The 17,552-nt window shown below is 41.3% G+C and overlaps 1 protein-coding gene across 3 annotated transcripts in view; it reads left to right on the forward strand.

The window, feature by feature from the left end:
- Nucleotides 1-17,552, forward strand: part of LOC115202072 (arfaptin-1-like) — a 41,843-nt gene that overhangs the window by 5,810 nt on the left and 18,481 nt on the right. For all 3 annotated transcript variants that reach the window (XM_029765939.1, XM_029765940.1, XM_029765941.1), the window contains 2 exons: nucleotides 4,346-4,444; nucleotides 14,262-14,361. In XM_029765939.1, the coding sequence (XP_029621799.1) occupies nucleotides 4,346-4,444; nucleotides 14,262-14,361 (199 nt within the window). The remainder of the gene's footprint in view (nucleotides 1-4,345; nucleotides 4,445-14,261; nucleotides 14,362-17,552) is intronic.

Here is a 17,552-nt window from a genome sequence, read left to right on the forward strand (position 1 = left end):
TTGTGTTTACAGGTACATGCCGTGATGTTATGTTTGCCTTCGAGTCTCAGCATACCAGCAGCCACCTTTATGCAGTAGTGACACTATTGTCCCATCCTAGCCATGGTGTGGCCTGTACGTGTGACTGATCCCAGCAACTGTAACACGGAACCCAAACCGGCTGCGCGCGTACGCCATCGTGCATACATTTATTTTGTCCCCCTACACCAAACGCGATGACGACACGCAGGTTAAAATATCAAAACAAACTCTGAACCAATTACATTCATTTGGGAACAGGTCGAAAAGCATTAAACCTTTATGGCAATTTAGCTAGTTAGCTTGCACTTGCTAGCTAATTTGTCCGATTTAGCCAGCTTGCTGTTGCTAGCTAATTTGTCCTGGGATATAAACATTGAGTTGTTATTTTACCTGAAATGCAAAAGGTCCTCTAGTCTGACAATTAATCCACACATAAAATGGTCAACCGAATCGTTTCTAGTCATCTCTCCTCCTTCCAGGCTTTTTCATCTTTGAACTTATATGGTGATTGGCATCTAAACTTTCATAGTATTACTACACCGACCGGCAACACAGTTCGTCTTTCAATCACCCACGTGGGTATAACCAATGAGGAGATCGCAGAGGCAGGACTTGCAGCGCGATCTGCGTCAGAAATAGAAAGGAGTTCTATTTTAGCCCTTGGCAACACAGACTCTCATCGAGCGAGCAGTGTGGGGCAATAATTGAATAGCAAAGATTTCTAAATTTATTTTGCAATGCTCACGCATGTGACGCGAGCAGTGTGGTCAGCCTATAAGAATCCCACCCAGTGTTTCCTGTGTGTGTGTGGATACAGCACCCTGAATTGAATAGGCCTGTCACATGGCTGGGTAATTGCTGTAGGCAGAGGGATTTGGACTGCTGCCTCGATGTTCCCAGTCAATGTCAGATCCCCTGCTGTTGTGTCCGACCACTCCAAGCTGTTAGTTCGATGCAGATTCACTTGGGTCGTTGCCAACGTCAAATGAGTAATTGTGCATCATAATGGAGTGTGCTTCAGGTGGTGATGCCCTCCGGAAGTGTCGTGGTTTCATAATAACTGCCTCTTTTTTTTGATAGAAATCTTTTATGCACTCGATCTCTGTAATGGGCTGCATGAAGTAGTCACATACTATGCAATCACTTTACCCGTCTCGCTAGTAAGCCCCGGGTGCCTTATGTTCTGCCCTGCACTTTAAGAAGCGAGCCTTGGTTTCCTCCCTCAGCTCAGCTGATCAGGAGGCTGCTGTTGTTATCCTTCCCTCCCCCCACTTGTCAGCTAGTTTCCAGGCTACTGAACTCCAGGGGCCTGAGCTCTGTCTCTCTGATATGCCAAACCTTGCCCCCATGTTCACCCTTTCAGTACCTTAGAACCATTTCTGTGTCTTGTAACCAGTCTTTGTTCTTCAGAAATTAGTACAGCTATATTGGCTTGTTACAACTCATACTCTGGGAGGACAAGATGGATGGGAGTCTGTCTTACCTACCTCAACAGTTAGACAAGCCTACCTGTGGATGTCTCTGTTGCCTGCCTGCGTGTGGGCGTCTTGTGGCCTTTTTAAATATTCACGTTGTGTGTTATCTGATACCTGGTTCTCTCTGCACCGTTGGCACACACCACTGCCAAAGCAGTCCAAATAATTTCACGAAGCTTGTTGTATCTTATGGAGCTGGTTTTTGGCAATGTTTAAAACAAGTCCAATGACAGAGAATATCTTCATACACTGAATCCTATTGAACTATTGGAAATGCATTAGGACCTATGCTTTGTCCTAATGCAACGGAATAAGGAGAAAGTATACTGGCTTACTTCTTCCCCGGATGAGCTTCCAAAATATTATTTGTTTTTATTAGGTTTTGTCTTCTGAAGCGGTTCATGTACTCATGCACATACCAAATGACACACACATAAACAAAGCAGTGCTCTGTGTTTGCGCTTGTTTGTAGTGTATTTTCCCATTTGTGTGGAGTGCGAAATAATAGTAATATTTAGGCAGCAACAAATTTAATGTGTAGCCTCCAGATAGCCTACTCTTGGTTCATGAACTTGATCTCATCTGGTTCCAATGAAGCAGACCTGTCCCATTCGCCGGTTGATTTTGGCTCATTCTGTGATGCCATTTTAAATCTTCTTAAGGGCTTGGCTCATCCTCTCATTTTGATGTTAGCATTAGCACTGCTTGATCTCATTAGCATGGTCTGTGAATGGAGCAGTTAAGCTTACCTGCACTTCACACAAGCATTTACGCTGGTGCTAGCCTTTCTTGGCTAGCTATCTAGTGGCGGCTATCTGCATTATTTAGACAACAGTCCAAGGCAACTGAGGGGAGGAGTTCATGTTCGACTTTGGTATTTCCAAGTAATAATAAACCCTTGACAATGGCAGAGGACCATGCCAAGTGCCAACCTCCTACCACATTGGTTTCAGAAATGCAGATAATATAGCTGCTATGAGTTAGCTTTATACTGACTGGGTGCTATAAAAATGCTAGCCTTCCACCGTAGCTATGCCAAGTTGGGTATCCTGGCCCTAAAAATGCAAAGTTTTTGTCATTCAGGCTTTTGTTTAAGTGTGATGTGTGAACACCATTCTCCTGTGTCCAACTTGCTAGAGGAAGTTATGGTAGTGTTTTAAGACAATGTGTCAAAGCCTGACTTACTGACGTAATACAGCTGCCTATGCCATTAACATTTATAGCCGGCATCAAAAGGCCAATTATTAACCACCGTTCCAGTAATTCCTTATGGGTCAATGATGACAATGTCACAAGGTTTTCTACCTTATAGCCTAATAATACTTTTTTATTTCCTATAGAGAATTTGGAATTGATGAATCTTTGAAGTGCTTCAATGAATAGTTATTTATAATTGTAGCTGTCCTTGACCCATGCTTTAAGCAAAGCCTTTAAACACACAGATTCATGCTTAATTGACCAACACAATTCCTGCTGCATGAACAGGGTTGGTGTTGCTGCTTTAGCAAGTACGCCCATCTGTATTTTTATCCTTTTCAGACGGTGACTCAGACAGTCAATTTGGTTCTGTGGGAAAAGGTGTGAATGTGCTGCTTTTCACAGTCCTACATATTCTCCCTATGGGTGACGACATGTGACTGAAGTATCTAAATGGCTTGAAGGGTTGCCCTTTGAATCTCTTCTTAACAATATCATACCAGACATTTAGCCCTATCTCATTTGACAACTGGAACTTTTGTTTGGTCTGGTATGTGGACATTTTTTTGTATATTTACTGACACCTTGTGTCTGTTGAATTTGCCTTGCCCAGGTTCCATGGAGGAGTCCTATTTTATAAATATGAAGCAGTACAATAACTCTACTTGACCCAGATAGTTCTGCTTTGTCTGAGGTAATGAGGCAATTTGAGAATCTGTTACTCAGTCATAACACAGCATCTAATCCTAAAGGACTAAGGAGATGGTTGGATTTTTTTTGCCCAGATAACTATGGGAGACCTGGAATGGCCTGGGAGAGGCCCACGTAAAAGCATTGCCATGGAGAATGGTTGGATCTTTGGAACAACCGAAGGATAATGCGTTGATTCCAGTTCTATTTATGTAGATTACAAATTGTTAATTTGGTTGTTAGGTTCTAAATAAACAGATAAAAAAAAAAACGTTTAATCAAGCTCAAACCAAGTTTATTCACCCACTGGGTCATATAGCTGCATAAGACAAACCAATTTCCACCAGTGGTAGTATATATATATATATATATATATATATATATATATATATATATATATATATATATATATATATATATATTTGGGTGGAGTCTCCTTCTCTCTAAACATTACATCTTTATTGCTAGGCAGGAAATGAAGTGATGTGGGCCATAATAAACTGTTCCTTCTCCCCTAACCTGACCTCGGCCCCCTTCCTCACTAAACCACATCTCTCCATCCTTATCAGTGCTCTAAAAAACATTTGACGTTTTCCTATTATTCTTGCTCTATGAAGTGGTCAGGTGAGCTTGCATGTGAGGTAACGTGTGTAATTCTCTGAAGGTTGACTGATCTCCTTTTATGCAATAATTCAGCTTGAGTCTATTTTAAAAACCATCCTAATATATTGAGATAACATCCTGCAGTATTGTTCATCACTTCTGGTGGCAGTGACCACAAGATGGCAGCCCATAGTCATCAAATTCTGTTGAGAGCCCTCTACTTACTCTTCTAGGCAAACTTTAGGTTAAAAGCATAGGCCTACAGCTTCACTCGTGCACACTTGGAAGAGGAAATTGAGCTAAGTCTCATGCAATGTATGAAACACTGTTTATCTTACCATATCTGTTTGTGATTGCAGGACAGCACTATGGATGAGGAGGTCCACAGGAGCCCTGCGGCAGAGATATCGGTCACCAGCAATGGAGACTTGGAGGAGAGCCACGAGGATGTGTTCAGGGTAAAGGCTGGAAAGAGCATCCCCTTTGGCACTGCACTCACTTCACTACACTACACATAATTACATGCACGCACTGCTTCTCAAAACTGAGTTTGCACTTGAGTTTTTTTATTTGAAAGGGAACCACATTATTGCGACATAATAGGTATGCTTAAGCAGCTTTGTAATCAGAGCCAGTGGGACAATGCACTGCTCGACTGGGCAAGTGGATACATAATGCTACTAGAGCTTACAGCCAAGCTTTACAAAAGGAGTTTATTTTACTTCCTGGAACATGTCGAAATCAGCAGTTTGCCCAAGTCGGAGCCACACCAGCCTCCACATAATGAATAGCCCTGCACTGACTGGCATAATTTCTATAGTCATTCGTAAGGCACAGATGGCTTGGCTTCCATTGCTCTTGTTAAAAATAAAAAATACACAAATGTAATGATGGATAAATTGGGCAAGAAATACCTTGACACCCAGCGTCATAGTCATAATATGGTCATAGCGCATATATTTGGACCTGCTGTGACATATGGTATGTTGTTATTTTATGGCTGGTTATGACACCTACATGACTGTCAACCCACAAAAGCTACCATACAAGGCAAACCATTACATTACACCATAGCCTAAGTATCAACAGTACAGTCGTGGCCAAAAGTTTTGAGAATGTCACAAATATACATTTTCACAAAGTCTGCTGCCTCATTTTGTATGATGGCAATTTGCATATACTCCAGAATGTTATGAAGAGTGATCAGATGAATTGCAATTAATTGCAAAGTCCCTCTTTGCCATGCAAATGAACTGAATCCCCCAAACATTTCCACTGCATTTCAGCCCTGCCACAAAAGGACCAGCTGACATGTCAGTGATTCTCTCGTTAACACAGGTGTGAGTGTTGATGAGGACAAGGCTGGAGATCACTCTGTCATGCTGATTGAGTTCGATTAACAGACTGTAAGCTTCAAAAGGAGGGTGGTGCTGGGAATCATTGTTCTTCCTCTGTCAACCATGGTTACCTGCAAGGAAACACGTGCCGTCATCATTGCTTTGCACAAAAAGGCTTCACAGGCAAAGATATTGCTGCCAGTAAGATTGCACTTAAATCAACCATTTATCGGATCATCAAGAACTTCAAGGAGAGCGGTTCAAATGTTGTGAAGAAGGCTTCAGGGCGCCCAAGAAAGTCCAGCAAGCGCCAGGACCATCTCCTAAAGTTGATTCAGCTGCGGGATTGGGCACCACCAGTACAGAGCTTGCTCAGGAATGGCAGCAGGCAGGTGTGAGTGCGTCTGCATGCACAGTGAGGCGAAGACTTTGGAGGATGGCCTGGTGTCAAGAAGGGCAGCAAAAAAGCCACTTCTCTCCAGGAAAAACATAAAGGACAGACTGATATTCTGCAAAAGGCACAGGGATTGGACTGCTGAGGACTGGGGTAAAGTAATTTTCTCTGATGAATCCCCTTTCCGATTGTTTGTGGCATCCGGAAAAAAGCTTGTCCGAAGAAGACAAGGTGAGCGCTACCATCAGTCCTGTGTCAGGCCAACAGTAAAGCATCCTGAGACCGTTCATGTGTGGGGTTGCTTCTCAGCCAAGGGAGTGGGCTCATTCACAATTTTGCCTAAGAACACAGCCATGAAAAAATGAATGGTACCAACACGTCCTCCGAGAGCAACTTCTCCCAGCCATCCCGGAACAGTTTGGTGACGAACAATGCCTTTTCCAGCATGATGGAGCACCTTGCCATAAGGCAAAAGTGATAACTAAGTGGCTCGGGGAACAAAACATCTATATTTTGGGTCCATGGCCAGAGCTCCCCAGACCTTAATCCCATTGAGAACTTGTGGTCAATCCTCAAGAGGCGGGTGGACAAACAAAAACCCACAAATTCTGACAAACTCCAAGCATTGATTATGCATGAATGGGCTGCCATCAGTCAGGATGTGGCCCAGAAGTTAATTGACAGCATGCCAGGGCGGATTGCAGAGGTCTTGAAAAAGAAGGGTCAACACTGCAAATATTGACTCTTTGCATCAACTTCATGTAATTGTTAATAAAAGCCTTTGACACTTATGAAATGCTTGTAATTATACTTCAGTATTCCATAGTAACATCTGACAAAAATATCTAAAGACACTGAAGCAGCAAAGTTTGTGGAAATTAATATTTGTGTCATTCTCAAAACTTTTGGCCATGACTATGTTAATTTTATAAACATAATCAATGTTATTGCGCACACATTGATGTCAGACATGCACCTACCCCAATGCGCTGTTGCTGATGACTGGGCTGAATGCAAGAGCAGATTTCAGGAGCAGGACAAGACGCCCTCTCTTTGACTAATGACGGATTTAAAGACATGTATGTGACAGGCTTATATGATTGATGGTCATAATGCTTCTTAACATTGTTAGGGTATTTTCTTAGTCCAAGTAAAGTGACACAGGATTGTCATAATGCTTCATGACGGTGTCACAAAGTATATTTTCACTAAGTTATTTAAAAAATGATGAAAAAACATGACCCTGAAGAGCTCATTACAACAACAACAACAAAGGATTTAAGATACAAACTTTCAAACCAAAGGAAACTTCTTGGCTGAAAAAATATATAATTTGAATAAATGTGGGGTTTGACACTTATGTAGGTGTCATAACCAGCCATAAAATAACGCAATATATGTCACAACACTAAATATAGGGGTCATGACCGTATAACTTGTCATAATATCAGCTGTCATGACATATGACATGGTTATGACCATGACACTGGGTGTCAAGTAAAGCGTTACCAAATTCTCCCCAACAATGATAGTCTAGGCCTATTTGTCAAAGATAGTCTAACCCTATTCCCAGTGCCATACAATTATTCAATAAAGGATTGCATTTCATATAGCTTGCCACTGTAGCTACATGATTGTAGGTTTAACCAATAGGATCAGGCAGCAGGTATTCTCCTCTCTGAGGAGGATAAATTGGTTGCCAGTTGTGATGCACCGATATGACATTTTTGGCCGATATCCGATATTTTCCCTGCCCAAAAAAAAACGATACCGATAACGATATTTAACATTTTTGCCTCCTTTTTAAGCATTCTAGTACAGTTAAATAGTTAACACATGGACGCAGCAGTCTAAGGCACTGCATCTCAGTGCAAGAGGCGTCACTACAGTCCCTGGTTCGAAACCAGGCTGTATCACATCTGACCGTGATTGGGAATCCCATAGGGCGGCGCACAATTGGCCCAGCGTCGTCCAGGTTTGGCCGGCATTGAAAATAAAGGTTACACACACCACACTGACCAAAAAGGTTATTTTTTTGGGGGCATTTACGTACGTCCCCTTTTCAGTATTAGTTACTATGTCCCCTTTTTAATATAACCAGATTGTTTTCTCATGCAACATATTTCAATTACTTTACTACCTCACATTAATCCTGCAATGATAATTAGTATGATGGATACCCTCGGCTTTGTACGACGTTATAAATTACGTTGAGATTCCATCTTAATTCGCTCTAACTTCATAGAAAAAGGTTTATTCAATAAATATAGCAACTCCTCTCATACTGGGAAGAAAAAAAACAAATATTCAGGCTTTAAGGGCTGTTTTATTTCAAATGTAGTACCCGGACAGAGAAAATCCAGTAAGTGTGTTATAGTTAAATCGTTAGGGAAAGTTAACCAAAAGTCGACACACTCCAATCAGTTTCTGAGACAATGGCCCAGACTTTGTAGACAGTTTAATAACGCTTAAACCTCATATCAAATGATCCATTACAGGGACCAGCCCAAAACCTACGTACGTCTACGTATGGGTTGTTTAATTTGCGTCTCATTATATTCCCAGTATTACTTTATCAACTCTCTAGTAATCGATTATACACACATACATACAATTTGCCTGTTCTTGCTGTGAGATGTTACCCTACTCTTCCACCAAGGCACCTGCAAGTGGATATCATTGGGATCCAGGACTTGTGCTTGGCGCAGCCTCCCTCCGACTCTGATCACTCTGAAGATTTGGTCGTACTCTGGGGCAAGAGAGAAGACGGCTGTCCTTAGCCACTTCCCTACCAGCTTTCAGAGCTTTTAGCTCCTCAGGGAAGCTGACTGCTTGTGCATACTGTAGGAGTAGTGTCTATGCAGCAAGGGAGGTGGGTATGGATGCCACACCATCTGAGATCTAGTTTGTGGCAGCTATCACATCCTGCAGTGTTTGGGATTTTGCTGGGTCAGGGAGTGCTGTTGGCTCCGTAGAGATGCTGTAGCATTGGGCGGACTTCCTTAACTCATGAGCTTCAGTTGGTTGCGGAGGGACCACAGGCCTGGGGGCTGTCGGCCACTCGTTCCCTGGTTGGGACAAGAATGGTGGTCCCAAGCTCCAGCCAGTTCCTTAAGGGTTTTATCACAAGTGATGTCATCAGCAGAATTGTTTACACTGTCAACATACCTCCAGTCATTGACTTTTGTTAGGTCTTGGATTTCCGCAATGCGAGTTCCGACGAACACCTTATACCTGCAGAACTCCGTCTTGAGCCAGGTCAGTACAGTGGTCGAATCACTCCAGTAGATGACCTTTTGGATTGGCAAGGTGAGCTCGGCTTGCAAGGTGGAGGCCAGCTGGGCTCCGGAAAGGGCAGCGCTGAGTTCCAGCCTTGGCATTGACAACTGCTTCTTGGGTGCGACCCTGGACCTAACCATGACAAAGGAGACATGGGTGTGGCCTGCCTTATCCTCCACTCGGAGATAGGAAACTGCCCCATAAGCGCGCTCTGATGCGTCACAGAAGACATGCAGTTCCAAGCTTGATCCCAGTTGGTCAGCACAGGGTGGCACATAACACCTTCACATCTGGCCTTTAGAGAGCTCCGACAACTCTGTTTCCCAACAGATCCATCGTTCCACTTGGTCAGCCGGGTGGCTCGGTTCATTCCTGTCCCTATTGGTTTGCCACAGGTCCTGGACTAAGACTTTGGCCCAGGTTGTGTATGGCAGGATATACCCGAGAGGATCGTATTGACTGGCTAGGGTCCGATTAGATTTGTTATAATCTCCTCCCGGCACAGCCAGAAGAGGACTGGCCACCCCTCAGAGCCTGGTTCCTCTCAAGGTTTCTTCCAGGTTTCCAGCCTTTCTAGGGAGTTTTTCCTAGCCACAGTGCTTCTACATCTGCATTGTAGAGGTCGACCGATTATGACTTTTCAATACCGATTATTGGAGGTACCCCAAAAAAGCCAATACAGATTAATCGGCGGATAATTTTTTTTATTATTATTTTTTTATATATATATATATTTTTTGTGTACTTTTATTTTTTAATTTATTTTTGTAATAATGACAATTACAACAATACTGAATAAATACTTTTATTTTAACTTAATATAATACATCCAATAAAATCAATTTCGCCTCAAATAAATAATGAAACGTCTTCAATTTGGTTTAAATAATGCAAAAACAAAGTGTTGGAGAAGAAAGTGAAAGTCCAATATGTGCCATGTAAGAAAGCTAATGTTTAAGTGCCTTGCTCAGAACATGGGAACATATGAAAGCTAGTGGTTCCTTTTAACATGAGTCTTCAATATTCCCAGGTAAGAAGTTTTAGGTTGTAGTTATTATAGGAGTTATAGGACTATTTCTCTCTACGATTTGTATTTCATATACCTTTGACAATTGGATGTTCTTATAAGCACTTTAGTATTGCCAGTGTAACAGTATAGCTTCCGTCCCTCTCCTCGCTCCTACCTGGGCTCAAACCAGGAACACATCGACAACAGCCACCCTCGAAGCAGCGTTACCCATGCAGAGGAAGGGAAACAACTACTCCAAGTCTCAGAGCGAGTGACGTTTGAAACGCTATTAGCGTGCACCCGGCTAAATAGCTAGCCATTTCACATCGGTTACACCAGCCTAATCTTGGGAGTTGATAGGCTTGAAGGGGTGGGTATAATTTGTGGAACGTTCCAACAGGAATCTGTTCCAAAAAACGTAAAGTAAAAGGTTGCCAACCAACAACGCATACAAAGTAGCAACGCATACAAACCTAGCTAACTAGCTGCCGAATAGGCATCAACTCACCACGTAGCTTATTCTTAATGTTTGTCCATAGGCAAACAGACATGTGAGGACAGACATTTTTCGGAATAAACGTGATGAGTGAAAAACGCAATGAAATAGACCACTCCGTACCCGGTATCTTATTCTGCCGCTATACAACTTTGTACGCGTTGTTTTTTTGGAAACCTTGTTATTTACGAAGTTTTTGGAATAGATTCCTGTTGGAACGTTCCACAAATTATACCATCCAGGTTGAAGTCATAAACAGCGCAATGCTTGAAGCACAGCGAAGGGCTGTTTGAATGAATGCAGGTCTCGCACGATACTAACTTCTAGGCTGTCAAATATCTCCACAATGAAACGGTAGCTTCAGTCTCTAAGTCTTTCTTAACAAAATAATAACTCTTAAAAAATTTTGTAAACACGTTAATTTTGTGCTTCAGTTGCACTTCTCCACTCAGATGCGAATTCACAAATGGGCATTCTATAAGCAGACAGCACTTTTCTTCGGTACTATTCTTTGTGTAGCTAACCTACTTTTCTCCAGTAAAATTCAAGATTAACTTTAACCGAAACATTAGGAAATGTAGCTGGCTACATTCTTTTCAACATTAGAAATATGATGGCCATGCATTGTTTTTGCAAAAAATGTGCTAGTTTACTTGTGTGGTTGCCAGCCTAATAGCGTTGCACTTCTGTTGTCATCTGATGAAAATGCAGCTATTTTCTGCCGAATGTGTTCGACTGAACAAATATATAAACACATCATGTAAAGTGTTTGTCCAATGTTTCATGAAATGAAATCGAATGTCCCTGAAAAAAAAATTATGCACAAAAGGCTGCTCAATTTTTGTTTGTTTACATCCCTTTTAGTGAGAATTTCTCCTTTGCCAAGATATTCCATCCACCTGACAGGTGTGGCATATCAAGAAGCTGATTAAATAGCATGATCATTACATATGTGCACCTTGTGCTGGGGACAATAAGGCCACTCTAAAATGTGCAGTTTTGTTACATAGATGTCTCAAATTGAGGGAGCGTGCAATTGGCTTGCTGACTGCAGGAATGTCCACCAGAGCTTTTGCCAGAAAATTTAATGTTAATTTCTCTACTATAAGCCGCCTCCAATGTCATTTTTGAGAATGTGGCAGTATGTTCAAATGGCCTCACAACCGCAGACCCTCATCGTCCTCACCAGGGTTTTGACCTGACTGCAGTTCGGTATTGTAACCGACTTCAGTGGGCAAATGCTCACCTTTGATGCACACTGGAAAAGTGTGCTCTCCACAGATAAATCCCGGTTTCAACTATACTGGCCAGATGACATCATGCTACGGATCACAAACACAATTGCATTTTATCGATGGCAATTTGAATGCACAGAGATACCATGACGAGATGCTGCGGCCCGTTTTCGTGCCATTCATCCGCCGCCATCACCTCATGTTTCAGCATGATAATGTTGTAGGTATCTGAACACAATCCCTGGAAGCTGAAAATGTCTTATTCCATGGCCTTTTGTACTCACTTGACATGTCACCGATTGAGCATGTTTGGGATCTTCTGGATTGATGTGTACGACAGCATTTTCCAGTTCCCGCCAATATCCAGCAACTTTGCACAGTCATTGAAGAGGAGTGGGACAACATTCCACCTGCCACAATCTACAGCCTGATCAACTTGATGTGAAGGAGATGGATCGCGCTGAATGAGGCAAATGCAAGTTGACTTTCAATATAAAACGCAACCCCTGACAATACAAAGCTGGACTCACCTTCTGCTTTCTCCCATTGTGCTATTTACAAACAAACACGTGACTGGCTCAACTGTTCTGGGGAACTATGGTAAGCTATGTAAAATAATGTGACGGGTGAAATGAATGCGATCTGCGTCATCTAACATATTGTACAAGTTGACTGCAGGTATTTACTTAAAGTAGCTACAAATATTAAAATGTATTGAAAAACCATCCTGTGGCCATTTCAAAATACCCGAGTATACGGTATACCACCCAAGCCTAACCGGTACACGTAATCCTACGTATGTAATAGATCAAACCATAGGCCTATTCTTGTCCATGTGGTATTGTTGCTGCTGTTTAGCTACTGGTGGGTGGTCCAAAATGTACTTAAAAAAAAAAACATTTGAAGAATTCCTACAGAGATGGCAATGCGCTCTCTATCTAGGCCCATGTTTATTCTGTATTGATTGATGAATATGTCATACTAATCCAAATGCAGACCGATGGTACATGGTATTTGCATGAATATCAAGACCGACATTGTGAAAATTGGTCACATGCTTTTCAAATCCCAGCGATCCTTTTTTTTGTCACTGACTGTAAAGATTTTGTGACCATTGTAAGCACACAGAACATCGCTGTACTTTGTTAGGCTATGTGATGTAATAAGGGGCAAGCAGTAATGCTATATTTCCCATAATGATAGTTACAAATCTCTGCCGGAGTCTGGCGCAGCAGTAACGCTCCCGACTTGGGACCATACGCCCCCAAGGCAATGTGGGTTCGAGTCTCTGCTCACCCAACTGTTTGTACCCTTCCTTAGTGTACCTCCTCCTTGGTTTGAGGTTACTTGGAGGTGTTTGGTCCACACGTTCTGAACATCGGGAGCTTGAGTTTACCCCTATCATTTTATTTATTTTTTCCCTGTTAGCAGTGGCAAAATTTAAGTTGGCAGTGGATTTTGAAACAAATCCAAATCAACCCGTAGATAGTTTTCTCCTGGCCCCATAATTACATTTAGGGTAAGTGACAAACTAGAGCCAAGTATAAAAATAAAGGAAGATATCCTTTAATATGTCGTCATACGAATCATGTTATTTACAGTACATTGTTATGATGTTTAGGATTCATTGTCATCTCCCTTTAACGTAAATTCCAATGTGTTGCCCGATGGTTGCAACTTGATCTCTTACACTGGACATCAGCCAATAGTTTTGAGTTCACTGGTGTGATTCGTGGGGATTGAGAGGAAGCAAGCAGAATGTACTTAAAGGGAAAATCTATGCTCATAAAACCTGTGCAGGACACTTATTTCTTGAAGTCCTTCAGTTGTAAGGAGTATTTTTCATCTTTAGTGATGATTGTAGTTACATTTTGTGACAGTCTATGACACTTTTGATGTATGGGCACATTTTTGATCATTTCAATTCTGCATTTGTTCAGTTTCTGTAAACCGTGAGAATGCGTCAAACTCATGAGTGTATTCCTGTGGTGGAAAAAGTATTAGATTTTCATACTTGAGTAAAAGTAAAGATACCTTTTTTAATATAAAATGCCTCAGTAAAATACTACTTGACTAAAAGTATTTGTTTTTAAATATACTTAAGTATCAAAAGTAAAAGTGAATAATTTAAAATTCCTTATGTTAAGCAAACTAGACAGCACAATTTATTTTATTTTGGCATAGACAGGGTCACACTAACATTCAGACATAATTTACAAACAAAGCATTTGTGTTGAGTGAGTAGGGATGACCAGGGATGTTCTCTTGATAAATGTGCGAATTGGACCATTTTCTGTCCTGCTAGCATTCAAAATGTAACGAATACTTTTGGGTGTCAGGGAAAAATATATGGAGTAAAAAGTACAGAATTTTCTTTAAGACTGTAGTGAAGTAAAAGTTTAATAATTATAAATAACGACTTTCGTACTTTCAAATATTTTTACTTAAGTACTTTACACCACTGGGGTATTATTCAATGTGAACCCCTATCCTCTGACCGATGCATTTTTCCTCCTTGACTTTAGGACCCTTCTTACGGTGAATTGAACCTGTCGGAAAGCCACATCAGCTCCGGCAACTTTGCCTCGATGACAGAGGGCATCATTGAATCAGGACCATACAAAGGTACAGTAACCAGACTATCAAGAAATGGCGTGCAGCAGCAGCAAATTGAATGTAAAGACTGTATCCAATGAGTGCAGGGTTTTTCCTTTTCTACTGTAACCAGAGTACCTAGTACACTTTCTTTAAATGTTTGTTATTTTTGGGGGGGAGGTAGATCAGCTTTAATATTGCAGGTTGTGGCTTCCATCAGTGTAATTGTCTGCATCATTTCCAATCCCATAGATATATACAGTTGAAGTGGGAAGTTTACATACACTGTTCCTTTAAATAGCTTGGAAAATTCCAGAAAATGATGTCATGGCTTTAAAAGCTTCTGATAGGGTAATTGTCATCATTTGAGTCAATTGGAGGTGTACCTGGGGATGTATTTCAAGGCCTACCTTCAAACCCAGTGCCTCTTTGCATGACATGGGAAAATCAAAAGAAATCAGCCAAGACCTCAGGAAAAAAATGGTAGATGTCCACAAGTCTGGTTCACTCTTGGGAGCAGTTTCCAAATGCCTGAAGGTACCATGTTCGTCTATACAAACAATTAGTATGCAAGTATAAGCACCATGGGACCACGCAGCCGTCATACTGCTCAGGAAGGAGACGCATTCTGTTTCTTAGAGATGAACATACTTTGGTGCGAAAAGTGCAAATCAATCCCAGAACAACAGCAAAGGACCTTGTGAAGATGCTGGAGGAAACGGGTACAAAAGTATCTATATCCCCAGTAAAACGAGTACTATATCGACATAACCTGAAAGGCCGCTCAGCAAGGAAGAAGCCACTGCTCCAAAACCGCCATAAAAAAGCCAGACTACGGTTTGCAACTGCACATGAGGACAAAGATCGTACTTTTTGGAGAAATGTCCTCTGGTCTGATGAAAAATAGAACTGTTTGGCCATAATGACCATCGTTGTGTTTGGAGGAAAAAGAGGGAGGCTTGCAAGCCGAAGAACACCATCCCAACCGTGAAACACGGGGGTGGCAGCATCATGTTGTGGGGGTGCTTTGCTGCAGGAGGGACTGGTGCACTTCACAAAATAGATGGCATCATGAGGATAGAAAATGATGTGCATATATTGAAGCAACATGTCAAGACATCAGTCAGGATGTTAAAGCTTGGTCGCAAACGGGTCTTCCAAATGTACAATGACCCCAAGCATACTTCCAAAGTTGTGGCAAAATGGCTTAAGGACAACAAAGTCAAGGTATTGAAGTGGCCATCACAAAGCCCTGACCTCAATCCTATAGAACATTTGTGGGCAGAACTGAAAAAAGCGTGTGCGAGCAAGGAGGCCTACAAACCTGACTCTGTTACACCAGCTCTGTCAGGAGGAATGGCCCAAAATTCACCCAACTTATTGTGGGAATCTTGTGGAAGGCTACCCGAAACGTTTGACACAAGTTAAACTTTTTAAAGGCAATGCTACCAAATACTAATTGAGTGTATGTAAACTTCTGACCCACTGGGAATGTGATGAAAGAAATAAAAGCTGAAATAATAAATCACTCTTTACTATTATTCTGACATTTCACATTCTTAAAATAAAGTGGTGATCCTAACTGACCTATGACAGGGAATTTTTGACTAGGATTAAATGTCACGAATTGTAAAAAACTGAGTTTAAATGTATTTGGCTAAGGTGTATGTAAACCTCCGACTTCAACTTTGTGTGTGTACATATATATAAACATTTTATTTTGTATTAATTTGTAGCTGGAAACGGCTGAGTTTTTTTTTTTTTTATGGAATATCTACATAGGCATACAGAGGCCCTTTATCAGCAACCGTCACTTCTGTGTTCCAATGGCACGTTGTGTTAGCCTTTTAAAATGATAAACTTGGATTAGCTAATTAGATAGTAGCCGCAAAACACCAGTCTCAACGTCAACAGTGAGGAGGCGACTCCGGGATGCTGGCCTTCTAGGCAGAGTTGCAAGGAAAAAGCTATATCTCAGACTGGCCAATAAAAAGAAGATAGGCAAAAGTACACACACTGGACAGAGGAACTCTGCCTAAAAGGCCAGCATCTCCGAGTCGTCTCTTCACTGTTGATGTTGAGACTGTTGTTTTGCGGGTACTATTTAATGAAGCTGCCAGTTGAGGACTTGATGTGTCTGTTTCTCAAACTAGCCACAAATGTACTTGTCCTCTTGCTCAGTTGTGCACCGGGTCCTCCCACTCCTCTTTCTATTCTGGTTAGAGCCAGTTTGCGCTGTTCTGTGAACGGAGTAGTACACAGCGTTGTACGATATATCCAGTTTCTTGGCAATTTCTCTCATGGAATAGACTTCATTTCTCAGAACAAGAATAGACTGACGAGTTTCAGAAGAAAGGTCTTTGTTCTGGCCATTTTGAGCCTGTAATCGAAAGCACAAATGCTGATGCTCCAGATACTCAACTAGTCTAAAGAAGGCCATTTTTATTTTTTTATTGCTTCTTTAAATCAGGACAACAGTTTTCAGCTGTGCTAACATAATTGCAAAAGGTTTTTCTAATAATCAATTAGCCTTTTAAAATGATAAACTTGGATTAGCTAACACAATTTGCCATTGGAATACAGGAGTGATGGTTGCTGATAATGGGCCTCTGTACGCCTATGTAGATATTCCATTAAATTGTAATTTACAATGTCTACACTGTATTTCTGATCAATTTTATATTTTAATGGACCAAAAATGTGTACATTTCTTTCAAAAACAAGGAGTGACCCCAAACTTTTGTACGTATGTATGTATTTTCTTTCCCCTTAGTATTTAGTTTTCCCTAACCCTACCACCCCTCTCCTAATTGGAGTAAACTAATGGACGACAACAACATTTAGGCTTCTACTTCCAGCTTATACTATATACATTTTAAGTACACAGTATATTTTACAATAATTAGCTTTTTTGGTTTTATTCCCATCTTTCAGCTCCCCTCAACCCCTCCCATCTATCTGAAAACCATCCAGTTTTGATTTCTATTTGCCATATATTTTTCAACTGTGCTGTTTCACAAAAGTTCTGAACCTACATACATTTTATGGATGTTCTAAGTACACATCAATTCTTAAACCACATTAGGGGACAATTTGAGGTCAGGTTTTTATGTTTTGTGTAGTTATCCTTTAGTTAGGTGGGCACCAGACAGACCAGATTTTCACCATTTAAAATTGCACCTTTATAATAAAGTATTCCTTGCATCATCGCATTTGCAGAC

Source organism: Salmo trutta, chromosome 11 (assembly GCF_901001165.1).
Source record: "Salmo trutta chromosome 11, fSalTru1.1, whole genome shotgun sequence".
Classification (NCBI taxonomy): Eukaryota; Metazoa; Chordata; class Actinopteri; order Salmoniformes; family Salmonidae; genus Salmo; species Salmo trutta.